The 23,631-nt window shown below is 42.0% G+C and overlaps 1 protein-coding gene across 1 annotated transcript in view; it reads right to left on the reverse strand.

The window, feature by feature from the left end:
* Positions 1 to 8,603: 8,603 nt before the first annotated feature.
* The window catches only part of PID1 (phosphotyrosine interaction domain containing 1), a 39,739-nt gene continuing 24,711 nt past the window's right edge, over positions 8,604 to 23,631 (reverse strand). Inside the window, exon 3 of the mRNA XM_072143360.1 lies at positions 8,604 to 10,727. Coding sequence (XP_071999461.1) covers positions 10,251 to 10,727 — 477 coding nt within the window. The 3' untranslated portion in view covers positions 8,604 to 10,250. The remainder of the gene's footprint in view (positions 10,728 to 23,631) is intronic.

The following is a 23,631-nucleotide window of genomic DNA, read 5'->3' on the forward strand; positions in this document are numbered from 1 at the left end:
TGATTCCCGTGTTCCTTGTTGTTCCCGTGTTCTGTGGTGTTCCGTGGTGCTCCCGTGTTCCTGGTGTCTTGTGGCGGTCCTGCCTTCCATCCCGAGGTCCTGCCTTCCATCCCGAGGTCCTGCCATCTGTGGTAGTGCCTTCCCGTGGTCCCCGTGTCGCTACCTTGGCTGCCGCCGCGGGCCTAGTCGCAGCCGTGGAGCGACCTGGTGACTCCCCGCCGCAGAAAGACCATCCCACTTTGCGGCGGGCTCTGGCGAAGACCAGGAGTTCACTTAGACTCCGCTCCCGGGTTGCGGCAAAGGTTGTTATTCCCCGCTGTGGTCCAGAGAGTCCACTGTCTATTCCCCTGTGACAACAACCCCTATGCCCATGCTATCACTATGTCATCCATATATGACAAATTACAGGAACTATATACAGCCATTGGCAGAGTGAGTCGGATATAGCTTGCAAACATTCAAGGCTAAGTAATTCTATGCCAGCACAGCCGGCCACCAGAGGGGGGCATTCAGTATACGCCGATGCATGAAGTTTTGGCATATCATAAATATGTATCTGTCTGTGACTGTGTAGACTTGTTTTTTTCTGTAGTATTGCAGGGAAATGGAGCACTTGTTATAAATGGTTACATATAGACTAATCACAGTGCAAAATCTAAAAATATTTCGGCTGTGAGGAAGCATTGCGCAACTTTTGGCTTGACTTCAAGCTTGTTCATCTCTTCCCTGATCAGAGCCAGCCAGACATCCTGTGTCTGCATGTATTAAATCTTTGGGCTCATGAAAAAATTCAATGGAACATGCGTGAGCCACCTGTCAGTCCCCTCTTGGCTTTTATACTACGGCTCCTATGTCATAACTTTGTTGAGGCTGGGGAACTAATATTTGGTAAGAATTCAAATATTTGTACGTAAACAGCAGTTTTGTACAACTAAATGTGTGTCAGATGGTGAAATCAAGTCAACAATAGTAAAGGTCATGTTCTCTGGACTTTCAGAACTGTTCTAAATGAAATATCACAAACTGTCCATAGTGCCAGGGCTCCATGTGTAGTAATCCCCTTGGCTTCTCTAGTGGAGAACTTTAATTTAAAGCCGATTGTTTCCCGTAGTAATATTTGACTCCTAGGCCTCTTCCATACAGCCATTGTTTTATCCATGTTTCAATGTATTTCTATGGGGTCACACACTATGGCCCCGTGTGTAAGTCCACTGGCCAAAACTCAGTCAGACATGCCAATGACTCACAAGCTATTTGTGGCCCCTGGAAAGCACATGGTTATGGCCAGGTAGCCTTAGCCATAGCATAATATGAACTATAACTATATCAAGTGGTCTCTTGATACATGCATGTACATGGCAGATGCCCAAGCCCTGATGGGAGAGGTAGCCTGGGTGTATGTAATATGGGTGATTCGGGCTCCCATTGAAACTAATCGCGTCTGTTTCTTTAAGAATACAGACATGAATAATATACTGAGCAACGCAGGCCTGTTTGGCTGTGCCACTCTGTTACTTTGGAGGACCCAGACGGCATGACATCATTACACGTCGCCTGGGTCCTCCAGAGCAACAGAGCATTCAGCGGGAGAAGTGATGGGGACGTCAGTGGCTGCCTGAGAGGAATACTGGAGGTAAGTAAGTGATTTATTATTTTTATTTCTTCAAGTATCCTGGGGGAGGCTGTGCATACTGTGGAGTTTGTATACTTGAGAGGCTGTGTATTCTGATGGTGGGGGCTATGCATACTGGGGAAGTTGTATAGGGAGGTGTTTGCTGGGGAGGCGTGGCTCTGTATAGTGTTTATGGGGATTTGTATATAGGGGCTTGATTTTAATTAAACAGGGTGGCCTTACGTGGAGTATTGTGAGTATTTATATGGGGACTGTTATAAATAAATGAAGGGAAATTTACATAAATAAAACATATACATGTTATAAATATATAAATTAGATGGGTGGGTGCTGAAGTTCAGGGCATGTGTTATATAATTCTGGGTGCTGTACAGACTATAATTTATTTGGATGTTTTATTTTATGTAGGAAATAGTGGATAATATGTATTTAGGAACACAATTCATTATACTGTAAGTGACTGTGTTTTTTTTAGGAGCGCCGTGTGGAGTTGTGCTGCATGGAGTTGAAGACATTTGACAGTGAATTCAGCAGAGATAAACCATGGCCCGGGAGAAATCGTAAATAAGTCCTCTTCCTTATGGAGAAGATGATCACCTGTAAGGTACAATATGTCACTAATGTCTCTCACCTGATATATATATATAAAATAATGGCTGGCTAGGATACACACTACACCATGCGATACAGAGGCCGGTCTGTGCATGTGCACAGCATCAACCCGCATAGCAGGTAAAGAGAACAGGCTGAGTATTCACAAAGGGTAAAAAACTTTCACCGTAAAAATAGGAAACAACTCTATCAGAGTGGGATTATACATCAGAGATGAAATATGATACATGATAATCTTGCTAATAGACAATATGTTGCTGTGGCAATAACATTCATATAATTCATATACATTAGGACAATAATACATATGTAAAATACATTGTGACAATAAATAAATAACAGTGACATGATGCATTGTGGCAACGGATAAATAACAGGGAGATAATAACATGATTAAAATAAATGACGTGTACTTACAAGTGGATATTATAGTCAATAATCCAACACAAAACAATGTGTTTGTAAATAGATTAAATAATAGATATAAAATATTAATAAAATAATAATAAAATAAAATAAAAATATATTTCACAATAATAAAAATATTATTGTGAAATAATAAAAAAAACAACAATGTTATTGTGCACAATAGAAGTCAATGGGGGTTGGGAATTAGCTGCAATTTGTACAGCGGGCCCCAAACGCGGTCATGTGCATGAGCCCTAACACCGACATATTCTAATTAAAGTCCCCCAGTCCCATAAAGCTAAGCATATATGGCCAAACTTTCATCATGTGTATGGGTGTAATCACAACATCCATCCCAATGCATTTAATATATACTGCCAATGTTTAAAGGGACACTCTAGAAAAATTGAGAACAGTCCATAGTGTAAATGAGGACCTGAAGGGAATGGATTACTCACACACAGCCATCAGTATGAAGATAGACCTCTGTAATGGGAAAGAGAACAGATTTTTTTTTCCCATATTAGATATTATCAGATATCATGTTGGACATTGCTGAATTGCTTTCTTTTCTTCCAGGAATCATCCCTCACTATCAGAAGAAGCAGTAATTCTGTGCGCTGAATGAATCGTCTTGGAGCGGTGCAGCTAATCTTCTCATTAGGGCCAGTAACTGCACTTAAGGGGAATTTAGGCAATAATGTTTAGTGAACAGTTTTGTTGCTGTTTTCGCTGCTTTATTTTCTTCCTCCTTGAATCTAAATCTGTTAAGCTAATAAACGATAGCTTCTCCACTTCTCAGAAGAGGTAGTACAAGAAAACAGAAGCAGATGTTAACGCTCACTACAGACGTCGTCTAAGCCAAAATATCACAAAACTGTGCTAAAAACCTGAAGTACGGTATATCATTTGCATCGTAAGAGGAGAAACACAAGAACCAACATAAACATTATTCAGCAGCTATGTCCACTTTATAATAATAATAATTCTTTATTTATATAGCACACACAGATTACGCAGCGCTACACAGAGCTTGCCAGATCGGTCCCTGACCCCAATGGGGCTCACAAGCTAATCAACCTACCAGTATGTTTTGGAGTGTGGGAGGAAACCGGAGGACCTGGAGGAAACCCGGAGAGAACATACAAACTCTTTGCAGATGTTGGGACTTGGACCCAGGTCCCCAGCGCTGCAAGGCTGTAATGCTAACCACTTTTCAGTGTTACAACCAGGATTTATTTATACGTAACAAAGGTTTTTAAATTGGTATTTAATACCTCCATTATTTTTTTATGGTGTTTATAGAGAAGCTTGAAGGGATAATGGTAACCAACTGGAGTAAATAGATTAATGTATAATAATACATTTAATATAAACCTCTGTCCTATGTGAATGGAAGATTTATCAAGCTATGCTTGAATACCAGTGTATGAGCTCTGCATCAGGAATTGTGACTATTCCACCATCTTCGCCGGTTAGGCGGGGAGGGGGCAGTGCTGGGCCATTGCGGGCGTGGGTCCCCTTTGCCTGCACATTAGCTATAGCCTAAGACTGTGTTGAGGCAGTTTTATGCGAAGCTGGACCGTTAGAAGAACTGAGCGGTTGCATCCACGCTGATGGCTATTTATCAGAAGGTCGGAGCATGCTGATAGTTTCGGCTAATGCTGGATCATATGCAAGTGCATCTCCCCCAATGTGTACTTATAATAATGCTCATCTTACAGACTGACCCAAGATATCTAAAGGAACACTTTGAAACCGATTTGATGCCGGTACTTGAGGATCTATCCATCCATACTCCACCTTTTACTAACCATAATAATTTTTGCAAGATATTATGACAGATGGTATTGGGGCAGGATCCAATGTTCAGCAGTAACCTTCCTTACTTGGTATAAGATGACACCAGATGTGACCCCAGTTTTCAGACCCAGGGGCAGATTAAGATGGCCATGGCAGTATGAAAGTCAACAAATCAAATTTTTTAATGCCATTTATTCCTTCACACTGTTCTAGAATCAAACTACTTGGGAAAGCAGGGAGGTCCCTTCTATCCACTTTTACTTATGCAGTTTGAGGACCTTTGGAGGACTTTCAAAGGTCGTGCAAAGACCCTTGTATACATGTGTGAGGACTGGACTGGAGATCCTTCTCTTTATTTTCTCTACATGACAGTATCAAACTTGGTGATTGGTTCAGGTGACCATGGACAGCCACCTAAAACACTCATATTATAATCTGCTAGTGTTCAAACCAAGCCCTGATCCCATATACCCCATTCCAGAGCTCCATGTTTCCACCTCCATCACATGCAGTAGATGTGCAGTTTCAGCATTATAACCCTTTTGCGCCATTGTGCATCCGCACTTTGTGTAACCATTTAGGGGTTATGTTTCATGTAAGCCATTTACTTGTTCTGTTCTTGATGTCATTTACGCCTTTTATCAGTATTATGAAGGATCTACAATCATCCAGCCGCACACAGAGATGTTTGGAGCGGTGACTAATACAGATGCTTATTGCCAAATAACTTTGATTCCTCTGGAACAGTCAAGCTTTTCCTTTGTTTTTCCAAAAGTGTCAAATTGTAGCCGCCGTGGTCGTAAAATAATGTAATCAGCCAACAATGTCACATATTTTAGGTCAAAATCTTGGAAAAAAAAACGGAATACAAAAGCTCCAAAAAGTTTGTGTTAATGATTAACTCTGAATCTCTAATACTCCCCGGCAGCCACAGTGATGGAGCTATAGTGAAAGCGTTAAGATACAGAAAGAGTTAACTGCGCTCCTCTCCAGCTAATTAATGAGATTAGCGCCATTAATGAGGTGGTTCTCATTCGGTTTATTCGCTGAATTTGTCTTATGTATGTTCTGTTGTTGTTGTATCTGTACGGCTTCCAGGATTCTCTACAAGAACATAATTAAGTCTGAAACTCATTTGCAAACATCTGTCCCTGTTCCCGTCATCCCATGCAACAATTAAAGTGGCAATCACTGTTTTTCTAATTCATAGGTAATTTTGAGGCATCACAATTCTATTTTTTGAGAGGTTTTCATTTGAGAAGATGAAGGGGTGTGTGGAGAATGTGCACACATCGGATCCGGCAGGCCTGAATACATACGTGCCATGCAGCCTAAACATTGCCAGAGGCTTGAAGATAGAAGCTCTAAGCCTCTGTTCACACTGGTGCCATGGCTTTCCTTTTAAATCTCTGAAAGCAATAACCTATAGCCATCCAGTACAATTTATCCCCCCCCCCCACACACACACATTAACGTATCTCCTTGTAGAAGAAAGGGTTCATTACAAGTTAAGAGAACCCGCCAGGCAAATTAACCCTTAGAAAGCATTGCCTCTATCCCTTCATAGTCCCTCTACATGCCTGTAAACTTAAGCAATGAGGTCCTAAAGTTCTATGCAAATGACCTGTGAGATGCCCAATGAGTCATTATCATAATTAAGCTGTCCAGTTTATTCATAAGTGGGAGGCACAGCCACACCCCCAGTGCTTGACTGACAGCCTGTATAATGATGTGATGTATAATGGTATAATGGCTCCTCCATGTGCTTCCTGGTGCTGGCGGCCCCTGCAGCCTGTGTGTGTATGAGATACTCCTCTACACATGACTGACAGCCTGTATAATGATGTGAGGTATAATGGTTCCTCCATGTGCATCTTGGTGCTGGCGCCCCCTGCAGCCTGTGTGTACGAGATACTCCTATACACATGACTGACAGCCGGTATAATGGTGTAATGGCTCCTCCTTGTGCTTCCTGGTGCTAGTGCCCCCTGCAACCTGTGTGTGTCTGAGATACTCCTATACACATGACTGACAGCCTGTATAATGGTGTGAGGTATAATGGTATAATGGCTCCTCCACGTACATACTGGTGCTGGCGCCGCCTGCAGCCTGTGTGTGTATAGGAGAGATACAACAGCTCCAGGATGCAGCTATGTTTTAGCAGAACATGTCAGGTACTTGTGTAGCTGATGTCGGTGTCTCTTAAATGTGTATTAGGAGGGAGAGCAGGTCAGCACATAAAGCAGACACTAGCAATGGTTTACTATACATTACACACAGACATGAGCAGGGGGAGGAGAGGGGAGGGGGAACAGGGGTGACATCACTGCCTCTGACCATGTGACCAGCCTCATTTACATAATACAGAAAAGATAAATTTACAATGATTAATGTATGAATTGACTAGATAAAGGTTGGGATGGATCCTTGTGAGCTGCTCCAATAGGTAGAGGTGACAGAAATAGTGACAGAGACCTGATGACAGGTGTCCTTTAAAGGAAATCTACCATAAAAATCCATCATGATAAACCAGGGACACTTACTCCTAGATCCAGACACAGCGACTCTGGTGATCTTCTTATATTTGTTATCAATGGCCTTCTTTCTTCCAAAATAAACTTTTATAATTATGCTAATGTGCCATAATGGTCCCATCCTCCTCCTGCTCCCTCAGTACTTCCGCTTCCCATTGTGTGAATAGCATGATGGGGGAGGGAAAAGGGGAAATGCTGACAGAGACCTATTCACATATAGGGGCACATTTACTTACCTGTCCGAGGAGTTCACCCAAAGTGCATTGTTCCAACGATAGATCGTGCGCCCAATATGCTTGTGTCGCTTCCCTGTTCAGGTACGCCGGAGTTCAACTTCTTCCTGGTGCATGTAAGTGCATTGTCTTGCGACACAAATTAATAGTTAAATCCCGCGCTCAGTCTGAATCAGTCGGATAGTCCGACGGCATGACTCTCGATTTCTGTTGCACGAAAGCAGCCGCGCCACAATCCTATAGAGTGCAACACAATCCCCAGTTAAATAGCTGGCACAGCGGCACAAATCCCGAAAATCTGACGAAAGTGCAATCTGTGGACCCTTAGTAAATAAGCCCCATTATCTGTTTTGCATCTATGTGTCCAGAGACGTGGTGAAGCTTAGATCTTACAATGGAGGACGATAAATGTCCCCCCACTGTCATTTAAAAAAACAGATGTGGCTCATTCACTACCTCCATTGACTATTCAACTATATCCATCCTTTATTAGGTGCTGCTCTACTGCTTCTGGTGGTTAGACTGTCCTCTGTAGCTCCCACCATTCCGGAGTAATCACCATCATCATTTTCAGGTCTTTTAGATGGCCGGAAAAGCATGTCTGCCCAGGACCACACATCTGGCAGCAGAGAGCCAAGATTAGCAGATAGGGTACCATACCTGCCCTGACAGTACAGGCAGTCCCCAGGTTATGTACAAGATAAGATCAAACCTACAGAACCTAAGTTGAATTTGTATGCTCGGAACTGTATATTTTTTAATTGTAACTGCAGCCAAATTTTTTTGGTCTTTGAGACAATTGGATTTTAAAAAATGTCATATAGTCATCAGAACATGGATTAACACTAAAGCTTAATTACAGACACCTTTGATAATTGTTACAGCTGTTTATTGTAGCCCAAAGCTAAAGTACAGTAAATTTTCAACATCCAGAGGTCCGTTTGTAACTAGGGGTCGTCTGTAAGTCTGGTGTTCTTAAGTGGGGGACCGCCTGTATACTAATAAGGCTCTCTATAGCCTGACCACACCCATCTGACAGTAGAGATCTTATATTAAGGACATTGATTACTTGATACCAGTGACATAGAAAATTCCGAATTCCGAAGTACAGATTCACAGCTTGGATTTGGCATATAAACATCTATAGTTAATGTGCTGTGTATGCGCTTTTTCCATATCATCAGCTTATGAATCGGTCTTGTAAAGATATAGGTTTTGATGTCCATGGCCTACTTTGGACCAGCACTGTACCACTCATTCTGGAAACTGAGGTATTCGCCCATGTAGGCACCAGCATTGGGGTGTAAAATGGAAAATACCTGGTCTTCTATACAATTAAAAAAATTATATTATATATAAATAATAGAAAGGAAGCCGAAATTACAGTTTTCGTAAATAGGTCTGTATTTTAATTTTGTAAATACATTTTTTATATGAAAAAAAGCAACACACCGACAAATAAAATAGCTGGTTTTGTGGGTAAATTTCTCTGACAATTATGCAAAATTTCTTTCAGCAAACTGGATATGACCCATTCACAATGCATCCATAAAGTACCATTTGAACTATTAACACACATCTTATTAAAGGGATATAATTTCAGAAAAGGTCTATGTACACAATCTTACATTATCTGATATCATCAGACCTTCATGTGAGGAGCCCGATAGAAAAAGGAAAAAAGAAGTGATCCAACATGAGCAATTGACATTGTAAAACAAGACGCGATCCGTCAGGCGTCACATCTAGCAGGTAACGATGGATACGATACAACTGCCTGACAACGAGGCCACGTTCACATGTTGCGTCTCAAAATGCAATTCAAGCGCATCAGGGGGGAGTTACTTGTGAAAGTAGCATTTTAAACCCAAATGCTTGCATTCAGGAATTAGCAACACACATTTTGCCCATTTTGCTAGTCCGCAAAGGCAAGCATTTAGGTCTAAACGCACCTGTGTACAAAAGTCGCTCCTCCCCGATGCACTTGAGCTGCATTGCAGCGTGTGAACACATCTTGATACTCCTTGTATTGTTCTCTATGGTCCCCACATGTTACTGTCATGGTCACATAAGCTTATTTTACTGAAGGTCAATATAGGTGAACCACAGTACAAGACAGGAGGATAGCCCAAAGGATATTCTCCAAATTATGCTATGAACAAAGATGGTGGACCTCCAAAAGTAAAAAAAGTTGGAACAATATGATGTCATATAAAAAGTTTCATCAAATCCAGGAGACGTAGAATAAATCATGGAGGTTTTGCAGCCGGGTATGAAAAGTGTTTAATGTTTAGGTTACATCTGTCACCACCTACTTATCTATGTAAGACACTGTAGGGTACCACATGGTATCTGTAAAGTGCTTGGTCATAAGAGTCTTCTATTAGGTTACGTCATTGAGATGTCCAAGAAACGGAAAGACTGGAATGTAAACTAAAACATATATTTGGCCTCTGTATGAACCCCCTCACTCCCCAGGATGCATTCTAGAAGGCAACGTGGGGAACACACCGTTTTAATAAGGTAGATAAGTGGTTGCACATATGGTTTTAAAATTACGATAACATGGTAAAATACAAAGAAAAAAAAATACTGTATACAATTTATATGCTGTGTAAATAAAAATATACTTCTGAAATGCTTCTAAGCAACATTTTGATTTCCGACATCTAAAAACGGGACTTGGCTGATTGACGATTTTCAACATTTTAAGTTCACTCAAAATATCGATCCCCATGATCCAGAATGGCAAGAGATCATTGAAATTTCCAAGGCAACTGGCACAGTCTTAGGATAGTTCAAATCCATAAGGCTCCAGTAGGAGAAGGTTAAGGAACAAGTGTTGTCACATTTTTTGGGAAAGCAGCATTGTAACACACTTCATGAATGCAGCTCTGAAGATGCCGCAGATATCTGCAGGAAGCGGCCCAGCTAATGTTCTGTGGTCCCATTCCCAATACAGACCTCTCACCAGCTGCTGCTGCTCCAGACTGTAGATGTCTAACACGGGAACAGGACCAAGGGTGTTCAGCCATCATCCGATTCAAATCCTTGAGAGGTCTCTTCAGAGAAGCTTTCTTTGTGGATTCGCCCATCGCTCTTCATGCTTTGGAAGGTTTTTTTGAAAGCCACCATCATGGCATGTGCCAGCTTTTTGGCTTCTATCTTGCTCTCACACTCTACGGCATGGCAATCCATTTGGAAGGTCAGGTCGTCATTGATTTCCCTGTAGACCCAGGCAAAAATGTTGGGGCTTACGTTATGATCTGCTGTGCAATAGGCGATCCTTGCCACTTGGAAGGTGTCCATACGCACAGTAGCTTCACCCTTAAGGTCTTGGTGATGGAGCCGTACTTGGAAGGGACGGATTTCAAGGATGGCATTGGAAGGAAACACATCTGCACGGGCCAAGGAGTGTTTCTTCCATAATTCAATCACAAGTTGCTCTGTACATCCTGATGAAAACTGAACTCCTGTTGCAGATATTTTTCCCAGGTAGGTCACCTATAAAAGAGGCAAAAACATAGGTTTAATATCATACAAGAAAGAATAGAAAGAATTCAACAATATATGCACATTTAAAACAGAATTTTTTTTAACTGTATGTACTTTAGTCTTTTTAGTTAAAAATAACCTTTTACAGCCTAAAACAAAAATTTCTTAACCTTAGCAATGGAGGCGCTAAGGAGCTGAAAAGCCTACCCTAGGAATTTTAGCAGATTTTCGTCATAACCCCCATTTTTCAGCATGCACATGTTCCCGTAGCCCATAACATGACAACTGCATAGCTTCTTGTCATCTTTGTGAGTACTATAGGTTCGTTAATATAGTGTATTTTACCTGGCTCCCTGCCAATCAGCCATGCTGAGTCTCGGGGCCAAGAATTCAAAAAACAAACAAATGTATGCTCCTTGATCTTTTCTCCAGACCCTCCCTCTGATGTCATGGATGTGACAGAGGGAAGGACTGGAGCTTGTGGGCTACGAAAAAGATCCAAGAGCAGACGTCCTTTTGATTTTGAATTTTTGCTCCTGGGACTCAGCATGGGATCTTGGCAGGGAGCCATGTAAAATACACTATATATGATTATAACTTACCTATATTACTCACAAAAATGAAAAGCAACTATGCAATTGACATGTTATGGGCTTTTGGAACATGGGCATGATGAAAAATGGGTGTTGTGCTGACAGGTTCCCTTAGAATTTTTCGGGCAACTCTCAACACAATGGGGGACATTTACATAAAGTGTCGGTGTCTGCATTGGCTTTGTTACCGACCTGCTCTCGGTAAGAAGACACACATTTAATATTGTGCAGCTGTGCAGAGACATTTCTGGCGACGAGACCATTTTCTGTCCCTGGGACCAAAATCTGTCCCGAGCACCAGAAATGTGTCCAACAGTCCCTGCTAGACCAGTTTTCTTTTGGTCTACTTTCCGACAGTTTTCAGCGCCCAAAAAGGGCTGCGACACATATTGTGTCTGAGTTTCCACTCCGCCAAAGCCACGCCCCTTTTCGGAGAAGAGTCGGAGCAGGCGGAAAAAGGCATTTTTTCTGGCGCCGCCAACTAATAAATAGAGCAGAACATGTGGTGAGAGCGCCACAAAACTGGCGGAAACGCCATAGTAAATGTCCCCCAATGAACTTTAATTTCCCATTTCCAATATACTCAGTGTTGCTTCTTTAATCACACTGTCTGCAAGCGAAAAAATATTCATTCTGTCCAAGAACACAAATTGCAAGGGACAGCTCAAAAAGGTGCTGACACGGAGACCCGTGTGACAAAGCCCTATCTGTTAAGGAGGGTGTTTTTGCATAACTGGGGGAAGACAGTGGCAAAATAAGGGTATGGTAACTTCTGCCAGTCCAGACGACATGTTCAGCTGTGAGCTAAATGCACAAACCGGCCCCTATTCAGACAGTTGGCAGGCCGCATTGTAATGACAATTTAAATTCCTCGGATTTCCTCCTGTTGGCAGAAGGATAGCAGCGATGCTATGAATACCTCCCTCACAGACAACATGGAAGACTGCAGCGAGATGGCTGCTCAAAATGGACTGACCACCAGAAAGCGGAAGACGTGCACGAATTGTAATTGCCTGAAGAATCAGTAAGGCTGTAAAGAGATTTATAAGGAGAAAGTGGCTCTGTGTAATGTTATGTCGGGATTTCCAGTGAATCCAGCATGCATCTGGATAAGTTTCCCTTTCTTGAGGTGGAATAGTCTAACATCTCCTCTAAATGCTTTAATCAGCTGGCAGTATGTTGTAGAGAAAAGCGTAATGCAATTTCCAACACAACTTCATTATCTGTGTCCATTATGCAGTTTCCCAGCTGAATCTGTATGCTAAGGAGGCAGGTGATGCACCTTGGACGTGTCCTCAGCACGGCTATTCCTGAATAAATCACTGCCATCTTCTTCCAGTGTTGTATAATGCTTCTCAAGACGAGTCTCCTTATCTGAAAAAGGTAATGGTCCATGCAGGGATAGCAACGCACCAGACTGTGGACATGCCCAAGGTGCGCCAACTGCCACATTAGCATATGGATCATTAGCATATGGACAGCATGAAGGAAATCACAGTGCATTTCTCTACAACATACTGAAAACAAATCATAAAGCTTGGCAAGGAGGTAGGCTCCCTTTAAAGTCGGAGGAGTTGATTAGATGTATGGTTTTCAAAATTCAGTACAGCTTCCATTTAATTTATCTAAAACCTTGCTGATTTTTAACAAGTGAACAACAGATACATTATATGTATATATCATAGCACAGAGCTTCTATGTCTCATCCTGCCCACTCCACATCCCTTGTGCTTCTGCTGAATTTTGATTTGCCAAGATACCAAAGCTTTTTAGGGATTTAATGTAACAAAAACTCCACATAGAAAAAAAAAAAGCAATTTACATATTCTGCACACATAGTGACAAGATAAAAAAGTGAAACACAGGACTTGTCATAAATTCTCTGACCCCCCTCATTTTGCCACGTCCATGACAATTTTTTTGAATAGGGTGTGGTATGGAGAAGGCCAGCATGGCCCACAAAACTTACTATGTAGGTGCAGTCCTATCTGCAGGCAGCATGTTATAAACTAGGAAAATATATTGTTTTGTGGGAAAAGATTTATTATATTTGATTCAGTTAGAGGATCTTACTTTATGACCTCTTTACCATCGTAGATGGGCAGTTGCCAATCATTTTTCATCATGCCCATGTTCCAAAAGCCCATAACATGTCAACTGCACTGGACTCTTAAACATATAAAGAGGATGTTAAATGAAATTAAATTGAATTACAGCTCGAATATCTTGCCGGTAGATAGCACATCATTTTCAGAACCGGTTGCCTTTAGCATAAGAGGCTTCTGTTCAGTAGGAGTCTTCAAGTGGTTTACTCTATTAAAATTAGTGCACCCAAAACTTTCATGTCTAGTTGTACGACACAGAAGAAAACAAATTTATAAAATACTATGTCACTAGTTAAGAAAGGTAGATAGGTTGTGCAATTGCACCTCGGCACCAGATATATACCTCCTACAGAGAGATACAACAAGGTGAAGCTTCTGGGCTTAACGCTGTATCCGGCTGCTGATGTGAAATATTTCTGTACCAGTAGAACTCAGACATTAGGTCAGTTTCCGCTACTCATCTCTTTCTCTATTAATAAATACAAGTCTGGGGACAAACAGCCTCTCCTCACCCCTCAGGCCACCTGATTGGAGACTTTCCAAAGAATATTCGGATGCTGGCAGGGAAACCGTTAAAACTTGCTCTGCCGAGCTTTCGTCTGTTAGAAGATACAACCACAGCGTTCTGCGCACGTCAAAAAACCCAAACATCTGGTGGGAGCTCCTGTGGAGCCCAAACATTGGATCCAGCTTCACATTCCAAAACCAGACGGACTCAATTGCCCCAGCTATTAACCCACGCTTTACCACACAGTCACAGCCTTAACCGCCATGTTGACAGCATGGTTATTCTCGTGGCCAGTAAGGCCTATTCCCCAAGGAGATAAAGTAAATGAAGATGTTAAATTGATAGTTATCCATCCAGCAGATGAAAAGGACACACAAGTAGTATATAGCTTCATACTGCTCAGAGGAAGTTCTGCAATTCAGTACACATATCAATGCCCAGGTTGGGCCCCATTCACACTTCACATTTAGCCCTGTTATGTTATATACAGACAGACGTTTTTATCTGCGTGCCATTAGAGTGGCATATGTTATAAAACATTTTTTTAAAACCTGACACATTCACTTCAAATGGACCCAAACAGGAAAGCGTTTCTCACCGATTGGTATGGAGCATGTTTTCATCTCAAGCCTTCCCACAGAAGTTTATGGGGACATGAAAAATATGTATGGCACATGTGACCCCCAAGCTAGGTAACACGAAGAAGAGGGACCACACGGATCCGTTGTTTGTGTCCCAATAACAAAACATGTTTGTGTGCAAGTAGTCCAAGATGGACGCATTTCCTACACCGATCACTGCCCTGGAAACAAAACTTCCATCATGCTAGTAGTTTCTACCTTCCGTGTGACTACAGTCCATTACCTAAAACATGATTGCAGGAGGACATAGGTGGCTATGATGTCAGGAGTCAGGGTCCTGGGGCAGTGTTCAGTCTGGAAAATAATGCCGCCGCCATACTATCCCCATTTTGCAGATTGAATCCGCCCATTTGACCAGGGGCCCCTGATAATTTTATTGAAAGGGGAACACAATCCCCTAAGATGGTTCTCAAGGGTTCATTGACAAGGAGGATTGTATGTTGGCATTGAAAGGGTCAATGTTATCCTGAGGTAATTTTTATGTTGTGTTTCCCGCTTTTTCCATGAGGTACTTTTGTGCACTTTTCTGTCAGATGTTTTTTCCACAGATACTGCCTGCTGATTCGCTGAAGGTGAAGGTCAGCTGTGATTGGTAAACAGCTGGATCTATGGCAGCATTGTAACCAGGCAAAATATTGGAGGCAGCCAGCTGATTGGCAGCTGGCTACAGTAACTTACCCATAAATTGTGCTGTCAGCATTGTGTCTGGGCCAGTTTGAATAAGAATCCGGTTACAACGCCCCAGTGACCGTCACAGTGCTTATTAGTGGGGGTTTTGTCTCCCAGCTCATGCTGGGGAGACCAAGTTATATAATATTGTTAGGTTGTTAATCTGTAGTTTTGAATTATTCTGTTAATTTAATAAAATTATTGAATTATTTATTTTGGTAACCCAATAATAAAGCATTGCGGTCAATTTTTAATCCAACATGGTTTATGGTGCCTTTATTTATTGTGGAATTATGTTTATTTTACAAGTGGGAATTGTGTTGCCATGAAGGGGGCATAGAGGCGATACACCACCAGACATGGCCCATGGATAAGTGTGGTGTCGCTTCACTTATCTACCTCTACAGGCCAAATTAATACTTCAAAATGTTGCTGATCCCCTGTATGGGGCTCTTAATACCTTCCTCGCTCTGCACCAGTTTTCCTGATGAGGAAAACAGAACGAGATTTTACGCCTTCACAAAAGGACATGAAATGTGTAAAACAGAGGCACCAGGTTACGGCCAGGTCTGCGCCGTAATTCTAGTGGCTAATGTTATCTGCACATGTCATGTTTGTGGTTGGATGTGTCACGCTGTAAATGACCAACAAGATGATCTCCATCTGTGGGGAGAACTCATGCGGTTTCCATTATCAGCATCTCCTCACTGATTTTTGTGGAAAAGTCTCGACAGGAACAATGTCAGGAACGTAGATGAATTCCTTTTTGGAAGGCGGGAGGAGAAGGAGGAGTGTCTCCAATAAGCCACTTACAGGCAAGGCAGCAAAAACAACTCCCGTCCCCACAGCCCCCCCGCACAACACACAGAAGATGTGTGATAAACTATTGTGCACATAACCCTCATATGTTACATCTGACTTAGGCCCCTTCGACACTTGCTTTTTCATGTGCGCTTTTGATGTGCATAACTTACATTACACTCTGACCCATTGTAATCAATGGGTATTTTCAGACTTGCATTTTTTCCACGCACATGCGTGTTTTAATCTCATCCATAGACTTGTATGGCAAATTCTTCACGTGCGTGACTTGCAAAAGTAGAGCATGCTATGCATCAAAAACGCTTTTTCACTGATCAATTGCCAAATAAAAGATAGACCTCAGTCCTGAGCAAACCCTGATTGCACTCCGATCAGACTCTGACGTGATCTGCAATGCAAGTGTGAAAGGGCCTTTCACTAGAAGATCCTTTGGTGGGCCCAGGCCCTAACCTTACAATGAACCAGAGGTATTTATGAATGGTGGGTTCCCATTGCTGACAAAGCTGTCTACCAGTTACTGTGCATAGGGAGAAGGCTGTCAAACTGCATGGGGAAAACCTTGTAAACCATAGGGACAGATTTATCAACCTGTCAAAGTCGGAATATTCTTAGTTGCCCATGGCAACCAATCACAGCTCCCCTTTAAAATATTCATGAGCACTGGTAAAAAGAAAGCTGAGCTGTAATTGGTTGCCATGGGCAACTAAAAATATGCAGACTTTCAGACAGCTTGATAAATCTGCCCCATAAAGTACACATGCAACTATGCCACAGGCCAAATGTTAGACACTGATAACAATATTTTATTGTTATCACAAATTATGGTCATAAAAATTTGTAATTTACAAATTAAATCGAGTAATAGAACAGATCCATAAATTTGCACCAAACATTCAGTAGATAAGATGTGGGAGGAAAAAAAAAAAAAAAAAAAGGTATTATGGATCTAGCAATGGTTATGCCTCACTCGTGCATTTCACATGATGGATGGACAGAATTTGTGATAATAAAATATTCATCTGATATTTGGCATGCTGGTGTTAGCTATAAGTGTTCGGGCTATTGGGCTTTAGACAACCCCTCCACAGCACACCAGTCTAAATAGCATTAAAGGGGCTGTCCATTTTAAGCACAAAGTATCTCACAGCTTTAATTACTGTCGCTAATATAACGAGACATCACATGACCATAGACCGGTGTTTATCTACAGGAAGTAAAGAATAAAGTTTCCTGTTGCATGACAGCAAGCAGAGATCTAGAAAAATCAATTATTTGCTTTAATGTACTTAAAGTGCAAAACCCCTTTAAAGCGAACCAGTCAGCAGAAATTGGCCTAATAAACCACTATCAGTATATTGTCAAGAAGTTGAGCAGCTCCCAGATCATGTTTCTTTGGTGGTCCAGTATTGTGGCATCATCCAGAAAATCAACTTTGAAGTGAGGTGTAAATTGGTTTTATGAAGTCAAGGAGGCGGAGAGTTTAACACTGAAGTCAAGCTTTTCCTGCCTCAGAATGCCCCCACACTAATTTGTGGTTCTGTGTCCACAAACATCATTTATCAGATATACTGAAGTTCGGTGCACGATATTAATCACAGGAGAGGAGGTGTTCAGAGGTGGGGAGATCCTAATTTCCATGTTAAACTTACCAGTTAACACCAAAGTTCAAAGTTGATTTTCTTGAGGATGCCACCAAGCTGGGGCATAAAAGAAACATAACCCAGAAGGTGTTCAGCTGGTTGACAACATACTGGTAATAGTTTAGTAGGCCAATTTCTGACGACCGTTTCCCTTTAAGCATTTTTCTCAGAAATATAAAGATCTCAAATGGTAATTTTATGGAAACCACTGCATGTTGCCAAGCAGGTTACACGCCACTATAATCCAGGAGCCTACTTTATGCCACTCTTGGGTGACAGATTCCCTTTAAAGAACAGCTGTCATCAGGTCTCTGTCACTACTACCTGTTGGAGCAGCTCACAAGCCTTTATTTAGTCAATTCATACATTAAATCAATATAAAATCATCTTTTCTTTATTATGTAAATGAGGCTGGTCACATGGTCAGAGGCAGTGATATTACCCCTCCCCTCTCCTCCCCCTGCTCAAGTCTGTATGTAATGTATAGTAAAGCATTGCTAGTGTCTGTGCTTTATCTGCTGACATGCTCTCCATCCTAATACACATGTAAGAGACACAGACATCAGCTACACAAGTACCTGACATGTTCTGCTATAACATGGCTGCCTGGAGCTGTTGTATCTCTCCTATATGCACACACAGGCTGCAGGGGGCGCCAGCTCCAGAAGCACATGGAGGAGCCATTACACCATTATACAGGCTGTCAGTCATGTGTATAGGAGTATCTCATACACACAAGCTGTAGGGGGCGCCAGCACCAGGAAGCACATGGAGGAGCCATTACGCCATTATACCTCACATCATTATACAGGCTGTCAGTCAAGCACTGGGGGTGTGGCTGTGCCTCCCACTCATGAATAAGCTGGACAATGACTCATTGGACATCTCACAGGTCATTTGCATACAGCTTTAGGACCTCATTGCTTAAATTTACAGGCATGTAGAGGGACAATGAAGGGATAGATGCAATGCTTTCTAATGGCAGTTTATGAAAAAATATTTAGTTTAGGGGGTTAATTTGCATGACGGTTCTTTTTAATAAAGAACTTGTAGTCCTGGTGAATACCTCCGATTTAACACAGAGATATGGATTTCATACAGACGAAACTGAAAAAGTAACTATGCATTGCTTCTAGGACAGAATAACTCTGTAATTGATGTCATATGGATATACCATATCACGGCACATACAATCTACAGTATATCAGTGAAGCAAATAGCAAAAAGCAGCGTGCACAAAATCTTAGGCAGATACAAATTAAAGATTAGCCTGCAACAAGCACTCTGCCTTGTGTCCAAAGACAGCTGAAAGAAAGATCAGGATTTCATCAGCACAATGAACCTCTATGGCCGCCATTTGCGGACGTGTGAATTGAGTCTTAAACATATAGTATATGACAGAAAATGTGGCTTTAAACGCTGCAACTTGGGTCGCTCTTATGTTTTTCCAGATGTTGGGAAGTGACAACATGGCAATACACAATAGTGACTTACTATCCTATGTAGATTCAATCACATTCTTTAACCAATACGGCTCTGCCAAACCCCATTTCTTTCATTATATATATTCATTCTTTTTTTTAAATTTTTCTTCTTTAAATAACTTCTCAACACAACACGTCAGCAAACCACAGCCGTGTGACTGTGCAGAGAGGGGAATGAAGGGCGGAAATAAGGGAGTTGTAGTGGTCATGTAAAAGTAATCTGTGGTAAATCACAGATGGACACAGAGACCACCCAAGGAGGAAGAACAACAACAACAACATGGCCCCTGTGAAGAAGTTTACCTCACAATTATGAGGTAGTACATTCCATATCTTTACATTATTGCACACCGATAGGAGTGATAGAGAATATAAGATTATGAAGTCGCGTGTGTGTATTCAGTCATAGGTTTGTCAACAAACTTGAAGAACCTCACAGTTTTATCACCAGTGTGTAAACCTCGTACAGCGAGCAGATGTGCTACAGGCCGTGTTTACATGTCACAATATGACGCAGGATTGTACAGGGTTTATTTTCTGCAGCCAAAACCGTAAACGCAACGCACAAAGTACTTCCTGCAGTGTATATGTGTGGGAAAACTTGCCCCATTTAATCTGCCCTGAACTCATCATAGGTGAAAGCAAGAAGTTTTTATGCCGTTCCTCTATAATTCTTCATGGAAATGTGTGAGGAGTTCTCATAAAAGATGCTCAAAAAATTTTATTTTATAGGCCAAAAAAGAGTGGAAATTGCAAGACAGGAAAAAGATCTTTACAAAATCCTCGATTTTTAAAAATTTTTTATACAACGCAAAAGGTGTTTTCGACCTTTCAGCTGATCTTTTCACCCTCCCTTCTACTGTCCATTCCTTTTAACCCCATGAACACAGGCTTGTACTTCAGCACATATTGGGGGAGATTTATCAAGTTTATGAGGTAAAACTGTTCAAGTTGCCCATGGAAACCAATCAGAGCTCAGCTTTATTCTTATAAACAGCTGTGAGAATATGAAAGCTGAGCTCTGATTGGTTCCCGTGGGCAACAAGAACAGTTCTGCTCTAAAAGACTTATGATAAATCTCCCCCAGCGGGCGTATGGTTCTATAAACACAGCTTATGCTGCCATTCCTCCTTGCATTGAAACCAAATAAGATGCTACAATAAAAGCATAAAACACCTCTAAGATTTAGTGCCTTAACAAAGAAATAAAAATTAAATAAAAAATAAAATAAAAATTGTTTGAAATATTTGTAAACAGGAGACTGGAGGAGGTCAGAAAACCAAGCCATCTTCCTCTTAGATCTCTGGAGAATTTTGGTGTACTTCCCAAACTGGAGAATTGTTTTATTCAGCTGTATATTTGGTTGTTCCTGTATAATTCCACCTGGAAATATATGGTCCTATTTTACTTTTTCAAAGAGGTGTGTCCGCTCTGTCCCTTTCAGCTGGCATCTATTGGAAAATAACAAAACTTAGCTTGACACGACTCCAACAGCGAGCACCCAGTTGTCAACTTCATAAAACTAGGTATATGTGGGATGGACTACAGTAATCAACTACAGAGGCTCAGTTGTTAGCATCATAGTCTTGCAGCACTGGGGACCCTGCAAAGACCCTGATCTCTCTGTGTTTGCGTGTTTTCCTCCGGGCCCTCCAGTTTCCTTCCACACTCCAAAACATACTGGTAGGTTGATTATATTGTGAGCCCCATTGGGGACAGGGACTGATTTGACTAATCTGTGTGCGCTATATAAATAAAGCAATTATTATTTTTATTATTAATTATAATTAATTCCAATGTTACTGCCACAGAGTCCGGTGTTAGGAGATACAAAACCATTTATTCATCTTTTTGTTGCCGAAAAGACAGTAAATTATCCTACCCCCATGATCAGATATACGGATAAAAGAAATTGAAGTGTGCACCAAATTTTTTTCTGAATTGTAGTGAAAAATTCAGTTGTGTGAAAAACCGTAGTAAAAAAAATGTTTAAAATAAAAAAAAAAATTCCAGAGAAAAGTACTGTATTTTTCGGTCTATAAGGCGCACTGGATTAGAAGGCGCACCGTCAATAAATGCCTACTAAAATATCTAGGTTCATATAGAAGGCAAACCTGATTAAAAGGATGAATGACCAGCAGGTGGCAGACCTGTGCACAGTTCAAGGCAGCTGTTATGTGTAAGTATGGTTCATATAAAAGGCGCACTGGACTATAAGGTGCACCTTTGATTTCTGTGAAAATTAAAGGATTATTTGTGCGCCTTATAGTCCGAAAAATACGGTAAACCAATTCGGTCAAAACCCTGTGGATTTACCATCCAGCATCAGCCACTGGAGTAAATCTGGTGCATTTTTAGCTCATCTGGTCTAAGTCTTCATAAGGATTAGTAAATTTCCCCAATATTCTGCTTATTTTGGTGACATACCAGTAACTACTGAAATCAGACAACAGGGATAAAGGCAACAGTGCGGAGGCCATAGAGGGGACGGGGTGAAAGGTAAGACACGCACATCTCTTGCTTCCTCTAGGTCTCTGGTTATGTCAATAAAAATATAACAACTTTGCACAATAAAACAAAAAAATGCTGATCCTGCAGGAGAGGCCGTGCGGTTTTCCAAGTGTTGTGCAATGAGCGGATACACTGAACTCTGTCATAACCACCATTTCTAAAGAACGACACTAAAGCAAAATAAAAACCCCAAAACAAACGTTTTCTAGGAAATTCTGACTGCTGACATGATGCAGTTTTCTTTTTATGGAAATGTATAGGACCACAACGCCATGTCTGTACATGGAGGCCGTCAGTAAGAGCCACATCCCATGAGTGATCTATAGAAAATTTTTTTTAACCCTATGGAGCAGATTTATGGACAGCACAAGGCAAACAAGTCAGTTTCCTAAAACCTTGTCTTTTTAGCGAGGGCACTCTTAAAGACATTGGGGGTCATTTACTAAGGGTCCGAATCGCGTTTTTACGGCGGGTTACCCGAATTTTTCCGTTTTGCGCCAATTTTCCCTGTATTGCCCTGGGTTTTTGGTGCACGCGATCGGATTGTGGCGCGCCGGCGTGCATGCGACGGAAATGGGGGGATGTGTGGGTGAACGAAAACCTGACGGATTCGGAAAAACCGCCGCATTTAAATTAAAAAAAAAGTGCCGCTGGACACGCGCTTACCTGCACTCAGCAACGGATCGTGAACTCTGGCGGACCTCAGCGCAGCAGCGACACTTGGTCGACGTCGGTGGAACTGCCTTAGTGAATCGCCGGAAGACCCGAATTCACCGCAGAGAATGCGCCGCTGGATCGCGAATGGACCGGGTAAGTAAATCTGCCCCATTGTTTTTACAGAGACATCTGCGTTCTATCACCAATATGGTTGTACCAGGTAGGGTTTCCATCCAGTGAAGCCATACAGAAATACATCCGAATACATACGACCTCATTTGGTCTCTAGCAGGATCACATGGATCTAATAAGTACGGTGTAATTTGTCTTATCCCACAAAAGATACGGATCCTTGACATATTCTTGGATTATTTTCCAGCGTGACCACATAAACTGTTTCAGGAGAATCAGTGCGTTCAGAGTGTGCAGTGTGCATGTATGTATGTGTAGTGTTTGTGTGTGGGGGGGATTATTGTAAATTCTGATCTACGAGAAGCATGAAGTGGATTCACGAGACTATATCTTTATTTAATAAGAACTGTACAGCAGCCATAAATCCTATGCAAACAGTGGATCAAATAAAAATTAAGGAGTAGGATTGGAGATCTGGGATGTGAGTCTCTAATACAGGGGTCAGGAAACTTTTTGGCTGAGAGAGCCATGAACTCCACATATTTTAAAAAGGTATTCCGTAAGAGCCGTACAATATGCACATGCCCCCAAGCAGATAGGTAGTCCCGGTGTCACGGGTGCCCCTGCAATCTACTTCTCAGATCGCAGGCACACCCATGCCCCTGTATGTGGTGGTGCCCCTTTCCGAGCTCTCGACGTTCCTGCTCCTGTCCCAGCTGGCCAGCACTGATTGGCACAACCCACTTCCCGGGTTCCTATAAAGACCGGTGGCTCCCAGCATCCCTTCCCCCCCAGATTTTAGTTCTTCGTGCCTATGAGGAAGCTTTCCAAAGTGTTTCCTTCCCAAGTGTTGACCTCCCGTTGTGACCCCAGATCTGTTCCTGATTCTGCTCCTTCGCTGCCAGCCCTGATCTCTTGCTCCGTCCCCAACCTCGCACCATTGCCGCCTGACTTGACTGTCTGCCTGTTCCTGACCACGAGACTGCCTAGTGATCCTGTACCTTGGCTGCCAACGTGGACAAGTTGTGCCTGTGGAACGACCTGCTGGTACCACGCTGCAGCAAAGCCATCCTGCTTTGCGGCGGGCTCTGGTGAAGACCGGGTGCCAATTAGATTCCGGTCCCAGGTGTCTGCTTAATTCATCGTCCGCT

This window comes from Engystomops pustulosus, chromosome 3, assembly GCF_040894005.1.
Source record: "Engystomops pustulosus chromosome 3, aEngPut4.maternal, whole genome shotgun sequence".
In the NCBI taxonomy this organism is placed as follows: Eukaryota; Metazoa; Chordata; class Amphibia; order Anura; family Leptodactylidae; genus Engystomops; species Engystomops pustulosus.